This window comes from Aquarana catesbeiana, linkage group LG10 (assembly GCF_042186555.1).
Source record: "Aquarana catesbeiana isolate 2022-GZ linkage group LG10, ASM4218655v1, whole genome shotgun sequence".
Classification (NCBI taxonomy): Eukaryota; Metazoa; Chordata; class Amphibia; order Anura; family Ranidae; genus Aquarana; species Aquarana catesbeiana.
Genome location: NC_133333.1, coordinates 167,527,078 through 167,545,559, shown reverse-complemented (window position 1 = coordinate 167,545,559; position 18,482 = coordinate 167,527,078). Strand labels below are relative to the sequence as shown.

Below are 18,482 nucleotides of genomic sequence, written 5' to 3'. Positions count from 1 at the left end.
CAGCCAAATATATTTAATGTTTCCATAGTTCTCCAGGTGATGATGTCTCCACAAACCTCACCATTTGACTGTGCATCCTGTCTGTCCAGTGTAAAACAAGGGTTTATAGTTACTCAAATCTTAGGGTTAGAGTCTTCCGGGATAACAAAAGATTACTGATTCTATCTTTGTTGCATTCTACTTTCAGGCTGGTGTGCTGACGATAGCTGACAGCTGTTCACGTTCCCATCACCTCTATTCATTGTCCGCGACTCACAGCTATGATAGTATATGCAGTCTTATCGCTGGGATTCAGTGTGGGGGCTATCCTGGGGGACAACGAGCCAGTAGCCTATCAGGTTATCAGAAAGGCAGGCGATATCATGATCGGAGGTCTGTTCCCCTTCCACACCACTGTTAATGGCTTGGATAATTATTGGAAACCAGAACCACTGACGTGTTCAAGGTAAGGTCAGAGGCCATATAAGATGAAGACCTATAACTCTAACTAGGGGGAGAACAGTGGGACTTTATATGAAGCAAAAGAGGTAAATGGGTACAAATATGTCTGGCTAGTGACTGGTAATAATATGCAAACTGCTATATAATAGTAAATTGTAAACAAGGAATAATTTTATACAAGGATAAAATATTTATTCCATATTGTGATACATAAAAGTATAATAGCATAATAAAACATTAATACATGGTATTGCCAGACTCTTATGATCCATATGAATAACAAAAATGTAAAACATATACATAGTATCAACATAGTACAGTAGGATTGCAAATTATCCCTAGATGGTAACAACATGAGCACCATCCAATTTCTTGACGCGTTTCGTGGAATAGCTCCACTCATCAGGAGCGGATGCAATGCGGGTATCTAAAGATGTATATAGATAATGTAAATTGTAAGTCAACGCTATGTCTCAGCATGGGACTTTGTATTATTTTTCATTTACATCTCAGGTCCTACTTTCTTTACTTTATCGTACCTTGCTGGTTTCACCTCCTATCACTGCCTGGTACCACCTATGGTTCACCTCACATATCTGTTAGGTATATTATACTGTGATTCGTTCGATCACTATCATATATATTTAATTACTTTATATAGGTTTTGGTGATGTTATCCATATCACCCTTATTCATGGGATATCACACTCCTCGGAATATCTGTTCCCTGTATGGGTTGTCATCCTTGTGCTCTGGGTTTACCGCCTCAGCTCCTGTGACTGATGATTACCCCGGCTGGCCTCCAGTTCTCACCGCTTCACACCTAGACTCCTACTTGATCCCTAGCAGGGTGGGTTTCTTTCCACTACCCTCTTTTTGTATTCCCCTCTCCCATGCTGACTTGCTGAGACATAGTGTTTACTTACAATTTACATTATCTATATATATCTTTAGATACCCACATTGCATCTGCTCCTGATGAGTGGAGCTATTCCACGAAATGCGTTGAGCAATTGGATGCTGCTCACGTTGTTACCATCTAGGGATAAATTGCAATCCTACTGTACTATGCTGATACGATGTATATGTTTTACATTTTTGGATCATAAGAGTCTGGCAATACCATGTATTAAGGTTTTATTATGCTATTATACTTTTATGTATTACAATATGGAATAAATATTTTATCCTTATATAAAATTATTCCTTGGTAACAATTTAAAATTATATAGCAGTTTGCATATTATTACCAGTCACTAGCCAGACATATTTGTACCCATTTACCTTGTATGCTTCATATAAAGTCCCACTGTTCTTCCTCCTAGTTAGTCTTGCAATTTAAGGATGGTGGCTATGAATTTAGCTGTTATAGCCTCATATAAAGTCCCACATGGTTTTATTTTTTATCAAAGACCTATAACTGGCTTATTTAAGGAAACCTATACTGGAATAATTATGGATATCCTTCAGATAATGCAATAATAATAGCATACTAAAAATCAGTCATCTTAATCTGCATACATCTGCCCTGTCAGTGACTTAGAAGTCATTTAATTATCATTACATCCAGGCAAGAGTTATACTCAGGAGGTGTCAGTCTCTAAGTTTGGTCATTACAAGTTTCCTTTAGAGCAGTGTTTCTCAACAGAGATGCCATCTGATTTCCACTGGGGTGCTATGAGTATTGGACCCAGTTTGTCCTGGATCAGCGTCATGAGTTGCATGGTGTGGGCAGGCTGGCCACCAGCACCATAACAACCAGTGATGCTCTAGAGCGGTATGCATGACATCATTCATTGCTATGGTGTTGTCAGCCGGCCCACCTGCACTATGGCAACTCCGGACGCTGATCCAAGGCAGGTGGCATTCAGGGCTGCCCTAGCAGTCAGAAAGGACAGAACTGGTTCCTCCAGATCTGCTCCACCTCCTGCCCCCTGCCATGCTGCTGGAACCCTCTGATGTGAAGAACGTTCATGTAAAAACATGAACGAAAGTTACCTGCTAGAGGGAGAACCTTTGGGGGAATCCAGGATGGACAAAGATCTGGGGGTCCTAATAGATCACAGGCTCAGCAATAGCATGCAATACCAAGCTACAGCAAGCAAAGCTAGTAGAATATTAGCGTGCATTAAAACTACTCAATAGATAAAACTATAATTCTTCAACTTTACAAAACTCTGGTCTGGACTCATCTTGAGTATGCCACCTAGTTCTGGTCACCAGTCCTCAGGGAGGATGTGCTGGAACTAGAGAGAGTCCAGAGAAGGGTAACAAAGCTAATAAGGGGACTGGAGGACTTCAGTTATGAATAATATCTACAAGCATTAAAACGTATTCTCCCTAGACCAGAGATGCTTAAGAGGAGATATGATAGCAATATACAAATATGTCAATGGTGATTCTAGCATAAGGAGGAAAATATTCAGTCTCAGTTCACTTAAGAGGACACATGGCCACTCAATGAAAGTGAAAAAGAAGTGGTAGTGGTAGGGATGTGGCGGTAACTGTCAGAGTGGTAGGGTTGTGGAACTCCCTTCTACAGTTGGTGGTGTCTGCGGGGAGTGTGGATAATTTGATAGAACATTTAGATGGGCATCCTAATGGATGCAATCTATAGGGATATAAGAAAGGGTATTGACATAAACACCCACAAGCACACGCATATACTACACAAGCTGAACTGAATTGGCTGGTGTGTTTCTTCAACCTTACCAACTATGTAACTATGGAGGGACTCTGGTGTGATGAAGAGATTTGTTGATGGGTGGAATCTGATGTGATGTGGATACTCTGACATGTAATGGGGACTGTGGCATATAGGGAGGACGTTATGGGGAACCTCTAATATAAAGAGGGTGATTTTGATGTGAAGGTAATTTTATCAGGGTGGTTGTGTGCATTGTTCCAGGCTCAGGCTTCCCATTGATAAGTAACATTTACATTTTTAAAATTTTAGACTGGGTGTTTTGGGATTTTGCATACTTTTAAAGGGTGCCACGACTGAAAAAAAGGTTGAGAATCACTGCTTTAGGGGATATCTAGTTTTCATACAGCAATACTGTGTACATGCACTTGGTATAAGCAAATTTAGTTTTCATACAGTATATGTAGTTTATGTCTTATCATATTCATGTACAGAGTTCAGCAGATAAATACAGAATATGTTCATTCTCACATGAAAAAAAGTAACTGCTTCAAGTGCTTGAAACATAAAACTAAAAGTAAGGAATGCTTTTTTAGGCTCACTTATAAATGTCATAGATTGCTCCTTTTACCTAGACATGACCCAACATCAACTTCTAGCAATAAAGAAGGATCTTCTGTTAGAGGACGTTGTTCAGATTTAAACTGGAATTCCAGGCTAAACCTAACTAGTTTTAAAAATGTTCCCTGCCTCCTCCTAACACCTATGCTGACTAACCTGCATAAGTATGATGTATATACCTACCTAATTTCAGTCTGCTCCAGTCCAGTTACATGATCCCCTGTGTCAGCCAGTGGCAGCTGCAGGGGAGAGGTGTGCTCAACAACAGCTGGGAATGGTGACATTACCCACAGGTTCCTTTGGCCCATGTGCTGTCTTTGCTCCCTCCTCTACCCTGCAGCCTCTGCTGACTGATACAGGGGAGCCGGGTCATCTGACCAGACCAAAGCAGGCTGAAAATTGATAAATATATAGCTCCCAACTGTCCCTGATTTCGAGGGACTGTCCCTGATTTGGAGCAATATCCCTCTGTCCCTCATTCTCCCTCATTTGTCCCTCATTTTGGTCTGATCTATATAGATGTTTTTAAAATGCACTTTTTATCTATCAAAAAGTGTTTTCCAGCACAAACCTTTCATCTGATTTCTAAATTGCTGCATTTGTAAATTCCAAAAGCCAATATATATATATATATATATATATATATATATATATATATATATATATATATATATATATATATATATATATAAAATCTTTCTTACACAGGTTACTGAGCATAGGTGTTAGGAGTGGGGAGGAAGCATGGTTAACACTAGTTAGGTTTTGCCTGGAATTCTACTTTTAAGCAGTAGTAAACAGCAGTTAATATAAAAAAAAAAAAAAAAAAAAAGAAATCCCCTGCAAGGCAATGTCATAATGTTCTAGTATGCATCGCATACTAACACATTATGAGAGACTTACCTCAAAACTAAGCCCTCCAGCGCCGCATTGTCACTGCTGAGAGGGCTGACATCTCCCCCCGGTCTTCCTTTTGGGTTTGCGTCCTCCGGGTACATGAGTGGCCGGGGGTGGAATGACATCACTCCTGCGCATGCGTACGGGAGCCGCCGTTTACGGCATGGGCTCTGAAGGTCTGGCACTGTAATACACAAATTAAATGCATATAAGGGAGCTGTTGTACTTGCAAAAGGATTTGCATTTCTGATTACCCCCTTCTGAGATTTGCACAGCTCTGCTACACAAAACATCCCTGTCTGCCAGGGCAGGAGACCTTCTTTTTCTCTGCTAGAGTTAGGTAGCACCTGCAGGTCCTACCTCTCAAACCTGTGATTGGTCAGTGAAAGGAGAAGCAGCAGACTAATGAGCTCATTCCTCTGTAACTCTGCCATCTCCTCCTATCAACATGTTAGAAAATGAACAATGCAGCACAACTGACTGGCTTCTTGTGTTGCTTCTCCCTCTACCAGTCTGAGCTCTGTAGTACGGAGGATTGAAATTGCTGATAGCAGGTCAGCCACCGCTTGTATATGCCTACTATAAAATATGCTGCTTCTTTTTCATGATGGCATGCAATACAGGTTAATTTAATTTACAAAGTTATATTTACTAAGGCTTGTCTACTTCAGTTTAAACCCTACAGGTTTTCTCCAGGCTGTAGCAATGCAATTTACACTGGAAGAAATCAACAACAGCACTACGCTCCTTCCAGGATTGACTTTGGGCTATGAGATCTATGATACGTGTCTTAATACACTGGCCTGTCTGCACCCTGTCCTGCTCCTCTTAACCAAAAATGGGACAGAACTTGTGGAAATTAAGTGCAATCTTACAGACTACAAAACCAGAGTCATTTCTGTGATTGGACCTTCATCCAACGAGGTGGCCACTGTCACCATGAAGCTCTTCAGTGCTTTCCTTGTGCCTCAAGTATGTCTTTTATTATTTTTTTTTTTTTAAGGGGGGGGGGGCTAGGTTCACACTGCAGCAATCCAATTTTGATCTAGTTTTCAGTGCGATTATGTAGTACAACTTGGATGCATCTTGGATGTGGTTTGCATAATCTATGGGGCCAAAATCATGCTGGAATCTCACCAAAGTAATACAGGAAGCATTTTTTAAAATCACGCTGTGCTGAGTTGCATTGATGTGAACGGGCACCATTGAAAACAATGTTATTTCCATTGTCATGCAATTCTGTGCGACTCAAGTCACATCTGAAATCACACTAATGTGAACAGAGCCTTATTCAATAGCACGTTAAACATCACATATGACAGAGGAGGTCAGGAGGAAATTCTGTGTATTGTTAAGCAGATTATTCCCAAGACCGCTTCTTGGCCTTTTGGCTAAGATCTAGTGTAGGATCTGCCCTTATCAGTTGCCAGTAGGTGGCGCTTGCTTCCGTCCCTGATCTACGGCGAGGTGGTATCAGGGATAGCGGTGGCTATGCAAAACCTGTGGCATAAAGGTAACCTGGAGTGGTTTGTAGCCGAAAGGGAAGCCTTCTAATGGGGATGGAGAACCTTTGGGTCTGGACAGAGGGTCAGGTCCCTGGCATTCTGGCCTAGATTGGAGTAGCTCTAGCTCCAGTCAGTTTTTCGGGAGAGAACACTAGCTCCCCTTTCCCACCGGGGGAGCGGTTAGTATTTCCCGAATGTAATTAGGTGGGAGGGATGGGAGCAACAGTGAGGCCTGATGGTAAAGGGCTCTCACCAAGCTTCCAGAACTTCAGGCCTTCCTGGCTGGGGTGGGGGCTGCTGTGGTCTAGGTTTGTGGTCAGGGTTGCACGAAAAGCCAGTGGTGAATGTGCCCCTGAAGTGGCAGTGCAGGGGTGCCGTACAGTCACAGTGTTCAAGCACTTGATTTATGGCACCATAGTCATTTCACCACAACACACGTTTTTTGCACCTGCCTCTAGGGCCAAGCCTTTTGGCTAGGGCCAGGAGAAATTTTTATTCCTGGCCGGAGGGCCGGCCATTGTATTACCCAATGGTCACTTTTCACTCTCTCCCACTTCCTTCTCCCCACTTTCTTTTTATTTTTCCCCCTGTTTGCCACTTTTTTTGTATCTTTTGGTTGATGTTACACGTTTGTCACAGTGTGATGAGTAGGGTGTGGGTCCTCGGGCCTACTCTGAAAGTCTTGGGAAGGGGTGGACATAGGCCTTCTGGCTTGGTTCGCCCTCTCTCATGGGGCTTCCCTTCGGGGGAGTCCCACCTAGTACTTGGGTGGGTCTGTATCGGCAGATCTTCCAGAGAACGGGGGTCCGTTTCGGCCAGATGGACCCATGTGAAGTACCTCAGTCCCTGTCTGGAGCCTAACGTCCCGGGGGGATCAGGGTAGGGTACTTCCCTAGTGGAGGATCAGTGTAACACCCGTTGCACGTTTTTGTGTGTCACTCTTTATATGTGTGCACTTTTTTTGGGTGTGATTTGCACTCCACTGGCTTAAAAAAAAAAAAATTCCCAAGACTGCAGATAACGAAAACAAATGGGTCAATGGTAAGTATTTATTCATACATCTTGCTGGGGTTTAACATGCCCAATATTGAAAAGCCCTCAAAATTCTAAAGATGTAAAAAATGAATCACACTATTCATTATATGGAGCAAGAAAAAGGTATTTTTAGCACATTAGAACTTAACAAGATGGTAATTCAGAAAACTAAATATGAAAGCGAAAGGTGAAAGAAATTATCTTATTTTTTATATAAACAACTATGTGTATAGTTAAGTACAGTTACACCCTCTGTCCCTATATACTTCTGTCCTTCAAACTCAATATCCTAGGTTAACAATTTTGACAATGTTGCTTGGTAGATTCCCGGGAAGTGCAGTCAGGGGAGGCAGGTAAGGCAGAGCCTCACCTGTAATGAACATTAAAAAAAAAAAAATAATAATAATAAAAAAAAATAAAAAATCAAGCTTTGAGGGTCGTAGCTCGGCGACCTAAGGTCACAGAGACCCCAAATGTGGGTTGTAGGTAGCCTAAATCCTACCCCACCACTGGTAAAAATGGGGCTTCTACGACCTATGGTTCTGGAGACAGGGCTCCTTGCATAGCTTGTCCGAAGCTACATACACCACCACCAGTTTAAGGACAAGCTGGCACACTCTGTTTGCAGCAGACTGAGGGGTGGAGTTCACAGTGCTTCTCCTCACTTCTTGTCAGAGGCACTGAGCTCAATGGACAGCTTGGAGTCTTGGACCAAAGGTAAAGTACCATTAGCCCCAGCTGTCCAATAAAAATGCTGCAGTGGAGGCACGCCTCTCACTGCAATGTCATAGAAGGGGCATGTGTCTAAAAGACAAATGCTTCCTTCCAGCTCAGCCCTCTTAACTACAAGGAAAAAACATGTGTTTATGGGTATAAGATTTACCCACAATCCCATGTTTTTATCACACAGTTAAGAGGGAGAATGAGAATCTGCTGCTGTTGAAAAGGTATAAGCTAAATCATATATTATTATGCTATATGTTATAAGATAACCATTTATTATTTATCTATTTACTGTGAAATTACTGGTTTGAAGTTATAACTTCAAACTTCAGTAATTTGTCCATTAAGCCATCTGCTTGAGTACAGCTTTTGAAAATATAGTAAATTACCTTAAAAACAATATATAATAATTATTTGTATATTACTTATGGTAATTAACCCCTTGCCACCGAGGCCAATTCTGACACTTCTCTCCTACATGTAATAATAATCATTTTTTTGCTAGAAAATTACTTAGAACCCCCAAACATTATATATATATATATATATATATATATATATATATATATTGTTTTAGCAGACACCCTAGGGAATAAAATGGCGGTCGTTGCAACTTTTTATGTTACGCGGTATTTGCGCAGCAATTTTTCAAATGCGTTTTTTTGGGAAAAAAACTGTTTTATGAATATAAAAAAAAAAACACTAAAGATAACCAGATTTCTTTGCATAATGTGAAAGATGATGTTACGCCAAGTAAATAGATACCTAACATGCCATGCTTTAAAATTGTGCACACTCGTGGAATGGCGCCAAACTTCAGTACTTAAAATCTCCATAGGTGACGCTTTAAACATTTTTACAGGTTACATGTTTTGAGTTACAGAGGAGGTCTAGTGCTAGAATTATTGTTCTCGCTCTAACGATCGCGGCGTATGTAACCTGTGCTTATCTGGCTCTGATGCTAGCCAGTGCCTCACCAGCCACTGACCTCACTGCACGTCCCTGGTAGATACAGTACAAAGGATTTTACTGCAGGATTTACCTTCAAGTAATTTTACATTGTATTTGCAGTTTTTAAAATGTCTATTTTTGTATGTATAGTTTGTAATTACATATATTTATGAGGACAGCCATATTTACTTAATATCGCATGCTAAGGCTCTGCTTCCCGCTTTGCAGTAATACACAATGGTGTTCTCCCACCGTAGGTCTATGAGTTGGCAAACACCTTAAAAACAATGCACTTCCAATGTGGTTGATATCCTATCTTGAAGTGTACAGTAGCCTAAACAAAATTTTAGTTTGGGATAGAGCAGAAAAAAACTGAAACCTAAGTAAAAATTTTTGTTGCTGTCTGTGTCCCTGTTAGACAGAACCATTCTCTCTATTTGTTCCGGTGACCCTTGTCACAGGCACAGAATGCAATGGGAAATCCAAAATGTGGCAGTTTCTGGGGTACATTTTCCAATAGATGCACGTGTCCTGGTGACAATAGTCTAACTGGGAAGCTCCCCCCTCTTTGTAGAGATTTTCTCCTACATCCTGCTGTGTCTACAGAACAGGAAGCAAAGGAAAATCTTTCCAAAGGGATACTGACAGCACAGAAATTTCAACCCTTCCCTAATCTATCCAAACCAGAAAAATTAAGTATTGGCTATACATACATACATAGACTTTAACAACTGTGAGTCAAATACATAGCCTCTAATGGTCCATCTACAAATCCCTAATATAACAATAAAATAAAAATACGATAAACAAACATTTAAAATGGTAAAAACCATACCGAAAATGACTTTAAGGTAAATGCTGCCATAATTATGCAAAATATGTTCCCACTGAAAAATGTAGTATAATATTCCAGCAAACCCTACCTGCTGCCTTCCGATGGCGTTTGAACTGGGTTATCACATACCTGGTAGCAGAGCCTGATATGATGAGAAAGGCCTCTCTTACACCTCTGACTCGGGGCTCCCGATAGTGTAGTCAGGAGGCGCAGGAGTACAGAGTGGGATGAGTGCCTGTAAGTCTTGCAAGCAGTAGAGCAGGTGTCCATGCTGGGCAGGAGAAATCGTCAGCTGGCTCCAGTAAGCAGGTGAGCAGCTGATACTGGCAACAGCAGGAAGAGTAGCAGAGTCAGGCAGGCCGGGTCATACACAGACAGGATGGATCGAGTACAGAGCATGGGAGGTGCGTATTCAGGAAACAGCCGGGTCTGGAACCGATCAGTAAAGCAGGAGTCAATGGGGCATACTGAAGCGGAGTCGGTGAAGGCGAAGTTCAGAGATTGGCCAAGACAAGCCGGGTCAGTAACTGGAATCAGAATACAGCGTGGGTATGTGCATGCGCATATGCATTACCCAGTGCCCAATTCTTGTTAGCACAAAGGGAACATGTTTTAGCCTGTACACAGAAGTCTGTCCAGATGAGTAATCTCATCTATTGGCTCCCATGGATGCATGTTTGGCAGTTGGGCGTTAAGGCCCACCTGCTCTGCCACTGCATATATGCATTATGGGAAGAGATTAAAGTGTATGTTTACCCAAAATTATTTTTTGGTTTGGTTAGAGTAGGAAGGGTTAAAACCCCTCTACGATATTTTTTTTTATGTCTGTGTCCCCTTGGGTAGATTTCCCTTTATTTTCTTTCTTGGAGAAGCAACAAGAAGTAAGAGACTAAAGTTGGGAGAATTCCTATCTTGGACAGTAATCAAGGAACATTTGCCGCCATAGGATGATTTACTGTAACTCTTACAACAACTTTTAAACGTTGGACCCCCCACCCCCCATACCATATTCTTCTATTACAGTGGTCCTTAGGACAAATAGAGGGGTAACTCTCTCCAGCTGGGACACCAACCTCAATAAAATATTGGCAGAGGGTCAAATCTTTCCTCACTCTGTCCATACTCTCACATGTGTTTTCTGCTAAACTAAAACATTTTACATTGGTCAAGAACTATACATGTATTTTCACATATAAAATATGCTATGCTTTAATGTATACCATGTTGATAAAGCAAAACGTTCACTTTCACTAAAAACTGAACTTCTTGTCTCTTTTATTTGGATTTTTAGATCAGTTATTCTGTGACTTCTGATGTATTTAGCGATAAAACAGTCTACCCTGCCTTCTTCCGAACCGTGCCAAGTGACAGTAAGCAAATTAATGGCATGGTTGATTTGATGACACGCTTCAAGTGGAACTGGATAGCTGTTGTGGCTAGTGACGATGATTATGGCACAACAGCTCTGCAGCAATTCTCTTCTTCTGCCATGGGTACAGGCATCTGTGTTGCCTATGAAGGTCTAATCTCAAAGACCCTCTCAAGCTCTGAGACAAACACCATCATTAAGGACATATTGGACCAAATTGTTCAGGCTGATGTCAACGTGGTGCTGGTTTTTGCTTCTCTAACCCAGTCCATAGCCCTCTTCGAAGAAGTCATTATGCGTAATATGACAAAAGTATGGATAGGAAGTGCCTCCTGGGTGCTTTCAGAAGATATTTTGTCTATGCCAGGCATTGAACGCATTGGCCCAGTAATAGGATTCTTCCCAAATGCCCACTATGTTTTTGGATTCGAGGAATTTCTAAAAAACGTCATCTCACAGATATACCCATCACAGTCTTCCCTCATGTCCTCATCCTTGGGGACCGGTGAAGGTTATCAAAACATTGATCTCAAGCCGGACATAATCAGCAGTATATTAAACCCGCTGACTGCTTTGTATGCACATAGTGTATACACTGCTGTGTACGCAGTGGCTTATGCATTGCACAGTCTTCTTAACTGTACTTTCATAAAATGCAACAACCAGGGTTCCAACCTATATGCTTGGAAGGTAAGGTCCAGATTTTACTAACATTGTTCAGCATTCCTTTTCCAAATGGAAATTGAGCAAGCCTGTTTAAATAATAGGGTAACATGGGCATTCATCCATGGCCAAACAATTCTGGAGACCCATCACCTGACTTCCAAATACTGCAAGGATATGAACATTTCTTATTTATAAAACATATTTCAGTTTTGTATTTATAAGGCTAGTTCTACATTAAGCAGTAACACATATACAAGCTTGGAATAAGGTCCAAGGAATAAGGAATAATTGTTATGAGCTTTAATATTTCCTGGTTCTTACACAATTCTAACATTTTTAATATCAGCACAGTGCAATCTGCTACCATTAGTGTATTTAAAAGAAAATGTTCCTGTCCTTTTTTTTTTTTTTTTTTTTTTTTTTTAGAAAATGTTATAGGTATTTATTTGAATGCATTTGACCACTGGTATCCTAAGGTGTTGTAAGCCCACAGATGAGGTTTATGCCCAGGGACCAACTACATCTTAAAGCTAAACCTCAGGCAAACCACTAAACGCACAGCTGTATTTCATATCTGTGAACAGTCTCAACTGCTAAGATTCTGTTCAGTTGGTCTTGCAATCTAGGCATTCCTACCAGACAGTGGCCCTCCCAAAGCCTGCTGATTGGACAGTGGGGAAACATCAGCATACTAATGAGGTCATCACTCTATCATTCTTCTCTCTTCTCCTCTCATCAAGCTTACTGTATTAGACTGACAACACTCTCTGTGTTCCTATGCAGTGTATTAAGGGAAGCTAATATCCCGACTTTAGATAAAATATATCATTTTTCTTTAATGAATGCATAACTAGATTAAATAGTGGTGTTTATTTATCTGTCTACAGCTAAGCTTTAAATTGGGGTGAGCTATTTGTAAGTCTATGGAGGCCTCTGGTCACCCCATTCATTTGGGGGGGGGGGGGGTCATTGTAAATTTTGCTTATATCCAAGAATAAGGTGTGAAGAGTCCTAGTCCCCAACAGCAGGTGCAAGCACTGTATCACAAGCTAATTCAACTGTAGGAATTGCTGCCCCCAGCGCAGTGGTTTACTCTTTAGAGTTGATTTTTATAATTGACTATAACCATCTCTCTCCGTAGTTGCTAGACGAAGTGAAGAAAGTGAATTTTTCCATCTTTAACACATCGTTCAGATTTGACAGTTATGGTAATCCCAACACGGGATATGATATTGTTACTCATAGCATGTCTGAATTGGGCTTCAGCATAATTGGATCTTACAATATTGAGCTGATGTTGAATAGTTCTCTCATTAACTGGAGAACCAAACAAAACCTGGTAAGAAAATATATATCTTTCAGTACATGTCATCCATTTCTATTTTGTTAATGATAGTAGATTTTTTTCTAGTCAAGGAATTTCTTTACATTTCCTTTCTGAATCTGCCCCTCAGGCAAACACGTTCAAAGGTCCCGGCAAGCCCAGCATGATTTCTTCTGAAAATAAAACATTGTATGTTTACAAAAAAATGAAAAACCCCAAGAGGAATTATATATGTCATGTAATCTACATCAAGAACATTTCCAAAATAGGCTTACTAGGAGTTTAGAGGTTGATATACTGCAAGTGTAACTTTTGCAACTGTACAGGAGTACAAAGCATAGCCCTTTAAAAGGGTATAGGATCGAGTCCACTACAACTGAAGAGCATTTGCTTTAGAACAATAAGAATACTAGATTAACTGTTCAGACTGGCTTTTGTTCATGTCAGAACTGCTCCCCGTTAAAGTCAATAGTCAACTGCAGATCAAATGCATCTTTTCGTGAACTATGAATGATATCAGAAGCATCTAAAAACTCAAATGCAGGCTGAATGTACCTGAAGGAAAGCTGCATTTGCCTATCTAAGTTATAAAAGAAACCTGATATGGGGGAAATATAAAGGCTGGCCGTAAAGATCTAACCTTCTGAAGATGCCAGCTGCCAAACTGTCATGCTGGCCCTGTTATTTTAATGCTCTAAATTACTGACCTGGAACTTGTGCCCACATCCTCCAAGTCAAAATAGGTCCAGAAGTGGTATCCAACTGCACCCACTATAGGTACAAGATAGCCTAGAACTTCTATGTATTCATGCAAACTCCTCTCGTGTTAAAGAATACTATGAGAGCACTTTTAAAAACTCATTTTTAAATATAATTTTTTTAAATTTAATTATATAATTTCATATATACAGGGATAGCAAATAATTTTGCAAATTTGACCTCCATTTTTCTCTGTACTTTCAGACTTGTCATCACAGGCTCAACCGATGTAGACATTGGGTTGCGTTGTTACATTCAGCCTGTCTGTGCATTCCCACTGTACTGTAACTGCAGACAAGAGCTGAAAACAAAGTACTGGCTTAACTACCTGTCTGGTTCAATGACTTTAGTTCCAGGAAACATAAATAAGGATTTCTATGCTGCACTTTACTCATTTAATCTGTGGCGATCACAAGATTCTTTTCAATTTAATTTGATTCTGGACACACCAAAACAGAATACACATCTGATTGATCCCTGATGCCTTTCCTGCTCTCTGTCCTGATCCTGCGTTGTGCTTTCCAAGGGCTAAACTTTTGCAAGGGCTGTCTACATCTAATAATATGTGATCACTAGGAATTAAATGACTATTGAACCACAGAAATTACCATTCACAAAGTATAGTGGGCACCAAACCACAAAGTGAAAGAGGCTAATATGCCTTTAATTGTTCATGAAACATAAAACCAGCGAACGTGTTTCAGGGGAACAAAACTACCTGTTCCTCAGGGCTTAGAAGAATAGACTCTACAACCAAAGGGATTCACGTCTAATCTAGTGCATATTATCTTTTTGGATTATAATTATAATCTACTGCAGCTGATTCCAACCCTAAAGGAGGTGTTATACTATATATAGATTAATTTAATTCTATTTTCTGTTAAGTCCTTTCAAGTCTTTATTCCATTCTTCTAAGCCCTATTGAAGGGGGGGGGGTTTGTTGCCCCCGAAAAGCATTGGCTGTTTTTATGTAATGATATTATGAACTATTAAAGTTGCTTTTCACTCTTTTATTTTGTGGTTTGGTGTCTATTTGAATATTTTCAGTTGCTTCTAGGGAACCATGTGAGGGAGACCTGTGTGTTTGAGAGCCACCTCACCAGTTAGCTCATTTGAAGATTTTCTTGTGTTTGTACCATTGGATTAAGCACTGAAATTACGGTTCCTCTTAAAGCGGAGTTCCACCCAAAAGTGGAACTTCTGCTGATTTGCCCCCCCCCCCGTGCCACACTTGGCACCTTTTGGGGGGGGGGGGGAGCGGATACCTGTTCCCACTTCCGGGAATCTGGGCCATGGCCCATGACATCACCACTCGGCTCCCTTCTCCTCCCCCTGCCGCCGGGCCAGTAGGAGAGAGTAGCGGGGCCTCGCGCATGCGCAGTAGGTTTCCTGGCATGAAGCCATAAGGCTACACTGCCGGGTTCCCTTACTCACAATGGCAGCGGCATGAACCCGACAGCTGATGGAAACATCAGCTGCGATGCTGACATCGCTGGACTCCAGGACAGGTAAATGTCGTATTATTAAAATCCAGCAGCTGCAGTATGTGTAGCTGCTGGCTTTTAATTTTTCAGCGGTGGGTGGAACACCACTTAAGTGTGTTTTTCTGGCATTTATGACTTTTAGCAGTGAAAACATTAAACTAAACTACAACAGATGCTTTCTTTGTTCTAAATCCTCATCTGAAGTCATAGGGCAGACTACAGACAGGATGAATGTAAACAACGCAACGTTTAACCACTTCCGGACTGCCCTGTAGCCGATTTACTGCTAAATCCTGCCCTCCTGTGCAGGATCTCGTGTACATATACTGTACATGGTTTCTGCACTTTCACCTACAGGGGGTAGATGCGAACCGCCGGCGGGCTGCTTCTGCTGTGATTTATCAAAGCAGAAGCCAATCTGCATGTGCCGGACACTAGTTGTCCACCAGCACCCGCCAATCGTTGATAAAACACACAGAACAGAGCTCTGCCTATGTAAACAAGGTAGATCTCCATTCTGACAGGGGGGAAGGGTTGGATTTGTTTTGTCTCTGCAAAGCAGGGAATAAAATCCATCTCTTCCCCTAGTAAAAGCAGCACATACAGTACACAAAAACACTGGCTAGGCACACAGTTAACCCTTTGATTGCCCTAGATGTTTAATCCCTTCCGAGCCAGTGTCGTTAGTACAGTGACAGTGCATATTTTTAGCACTAATCAGTGTATTAGTGTCACTGGTTCCCGCAAAGTGTCAGCTAGTGTCCAATTGCTTGCTGTAATTTTGCAGTCCTGCTATAAGTTGCTGATCACCGTCATTAATAGGATACATTTTTTTTTTTTATAAAAATAGCATAAATATATATCAAAGTTTGTAGATGCTATATAACATTTGCGTAAAGCAATAAATATACGCTGGGATTTTTGTTTACCAAAAACATGTAGCAGAATACATATTGGCCTAAATTTATGAAGAAATTTAATTGTTTTAATTTGTTTTATTGGATATGTTTTATAGCAAAAAGTAAAACATATTGTTTTGGTTTTTTTTTCAAAATTGTCTGTCTTTTTTTTTGTTTATAGCGCAAAAAATAAAAAACACAAAGGTGTTCAAATACCACCAAAAGAAAGCTCTATTTGTGGGGAAAAAATGACATAAATGTTATTTGGGCACAGCATTGCATGACTGCACAATTGTCAGTTAAAGTAACACAGTGTCATATCGCAAAATATGGCGTGGTCATGAAGGGGGGGCAAATCTTGCAGAGGTCGAGTGGTTAAATTGGCCTGAACCTGTCATGTTCCTAAAGCATAATTTAGAGAAAATGGCTATGCATTTTAGTGGCTTAGTATCCCTTGGCATCTTTAAAGCTAATATGTTTTATGAGTACTGTTATCTTTCAATAAACATGATTAAGTCTCATGGCTCTGAATATTTCTAATCTTTTTTCAGGTTCCAGTATCTCAGTGTTCTGGGGACTGCTTACCTGGTCAGATTAAGAGAGTGAAAGGAACACATTCATGCTGTTTTGACTGTATTGATTGTCAGGAGGGATTATTTCAGTCTTCTGGAGGTAGGCATTAAGTATTAGAGATCAGAAAGATAGTATTTTCTTATGAGTGTAATTTAACTATTTGAGAGTTTTGTGTCAGTTTATTTTGGAGGTATGCAATCATACATATATTACAAAATGCACACAGATAATAATTACTGTATATTAATGAAATGGTAACCATTGTCTTTTTTTTCAGATGACTTCCAGTGTCAAACTTGTCCAGCGGGTCAGTGGTCCAGTGTACGGAGCATCAGCTGCAGCTACCCTACCTACCTGTATCTACAGTGGGGTGACACTGCTGTTATTTGTCTTCTGTTTGTTTCCTTTGTCCTCCTCTGTTTTGTCCTTGGAACCCTCATTCTATTCTTCAACCACAGGCATTCTCCGCTTGTTCAGGCCTCTGGTGGCTACATGTGCTTTTTTGCACTTACTTCTCTAGTGGCTGTACTATCCAGCATGGTTCTTTTCATAGGGAAACCAGTTTATTTGGTGTGCCTAGTACAACAGCCATTCCTGGCTATGAGCCTCACTTGCTGTCTGTCAACATTCTCCATCAAGGCCCTTCAAGTCATGCTGGTGACAGACTTTAAAGAAGTTCCCACTAAATATATCCAATGGTTGAAGACCACAGGGACCTGGGTTTCTTTACTCTCTGGCATCCTTATTCAGGGTTTGTTTTGCATCTGGCATATTCTAAGCATGGTCAATACACCTCAAAGCAATGAGGTCACTTTCCTCTATAAATATCTAAAGTGTGAAATATCCAATGTCCTTGCTTTCTTTTTGATGTTTGGCTATAATGGATTACTAGCTCTTATATCCTTTATGCTAAATTGTGTAGCACAGGCACCCCCTGGCCAATACAACCTGGCCAGAGACATCACATTCTCAACATTGTCCTATTTGCTCATATGGATAGTTTTTGTTCCCGTTTATGCTGAAGTTACAGATGGTAGTCAATCTTTGTTGCAAATGGCAGTTACTCTTATCAGTTCATTTGGTATAATGGTGGGTTATTTTGCTCCCAAATGCTATATTCTTTTGTTTAATCCACAGATGGCATCAGAGGAGTATTTTAAAATATATATTAATTAGATTGCCTATCAAAGTAGCTTTTTTTTTTGAGCTGTAAATATATTTCAACTTCAGAAAAATATGGTGTTGGTGTATCTTAGGTTACAACTGTTACTATAACTTTGCAGTGTAAGTATAAGCTTGTAAAAAAAAATAAAAAAATCATATTTATCTCATGTGTTGATGCATTCAATTTAGAAATAATTTTGATTGTCGTTATAGCTCATCTTTTTATATTCTTAAAATTACTTTGTCACTTTGTTAAAAAGAAGAAACACAAGCCAAGCTTGCAAAGAAAGACATAATTACTAGCCTGTACCAACATCTGTGCCTCTGAACTTCACTGACTTCAAAGGAAAAAACTTGCTGAAGACTCTTCAGCATCTGTCATCCTTTTGGGTGTGTCAGATGCATGGTCCCCCACTGTGCTTTGTGGTCCAACCCCCCCAGTCCCTGTGAATTGCAGTGACGTAGGGGGCCTGTGGAAGGAACCATTAAGTCTCAGCGGGGAGCTCTGACATTTGGCACTCCTGGAAGTGTTGGATGAAACATTTTTGCAGCAAGATTAATTTTTTAAGTCAGAGGATTTTATTCAGCATGG

General features: G+C 40.5%; 1 protein-coding gene across 1 annotated transcript; it reads left to right on the top strand.

The window, feature by feature from the left end:
- The first annotated feature begins 260 nt into the window (after positions 1–260).
- Positions 261–17,902, top strand: LOC141110086 (taste receptor type 1 member 3-like). Its single transcript, XM_073601308.1, has 6 exons — positions 261–445; positions 5,275–5,575; positions 10,944–11,711; positions 12,829–13,026; positions 16,705–16,825; positions 17,004–17,902. Exons 1-6 carry the CDS (start codon positions 261–263, stop codon positions 17,900–17,902), a joined length of 2,472 nt encoding a protein of 823 aa, XP_073457409.1.
- The last annotated feature ends 580 nt before the right edge of the window (positions 17,903–18,482 follow it).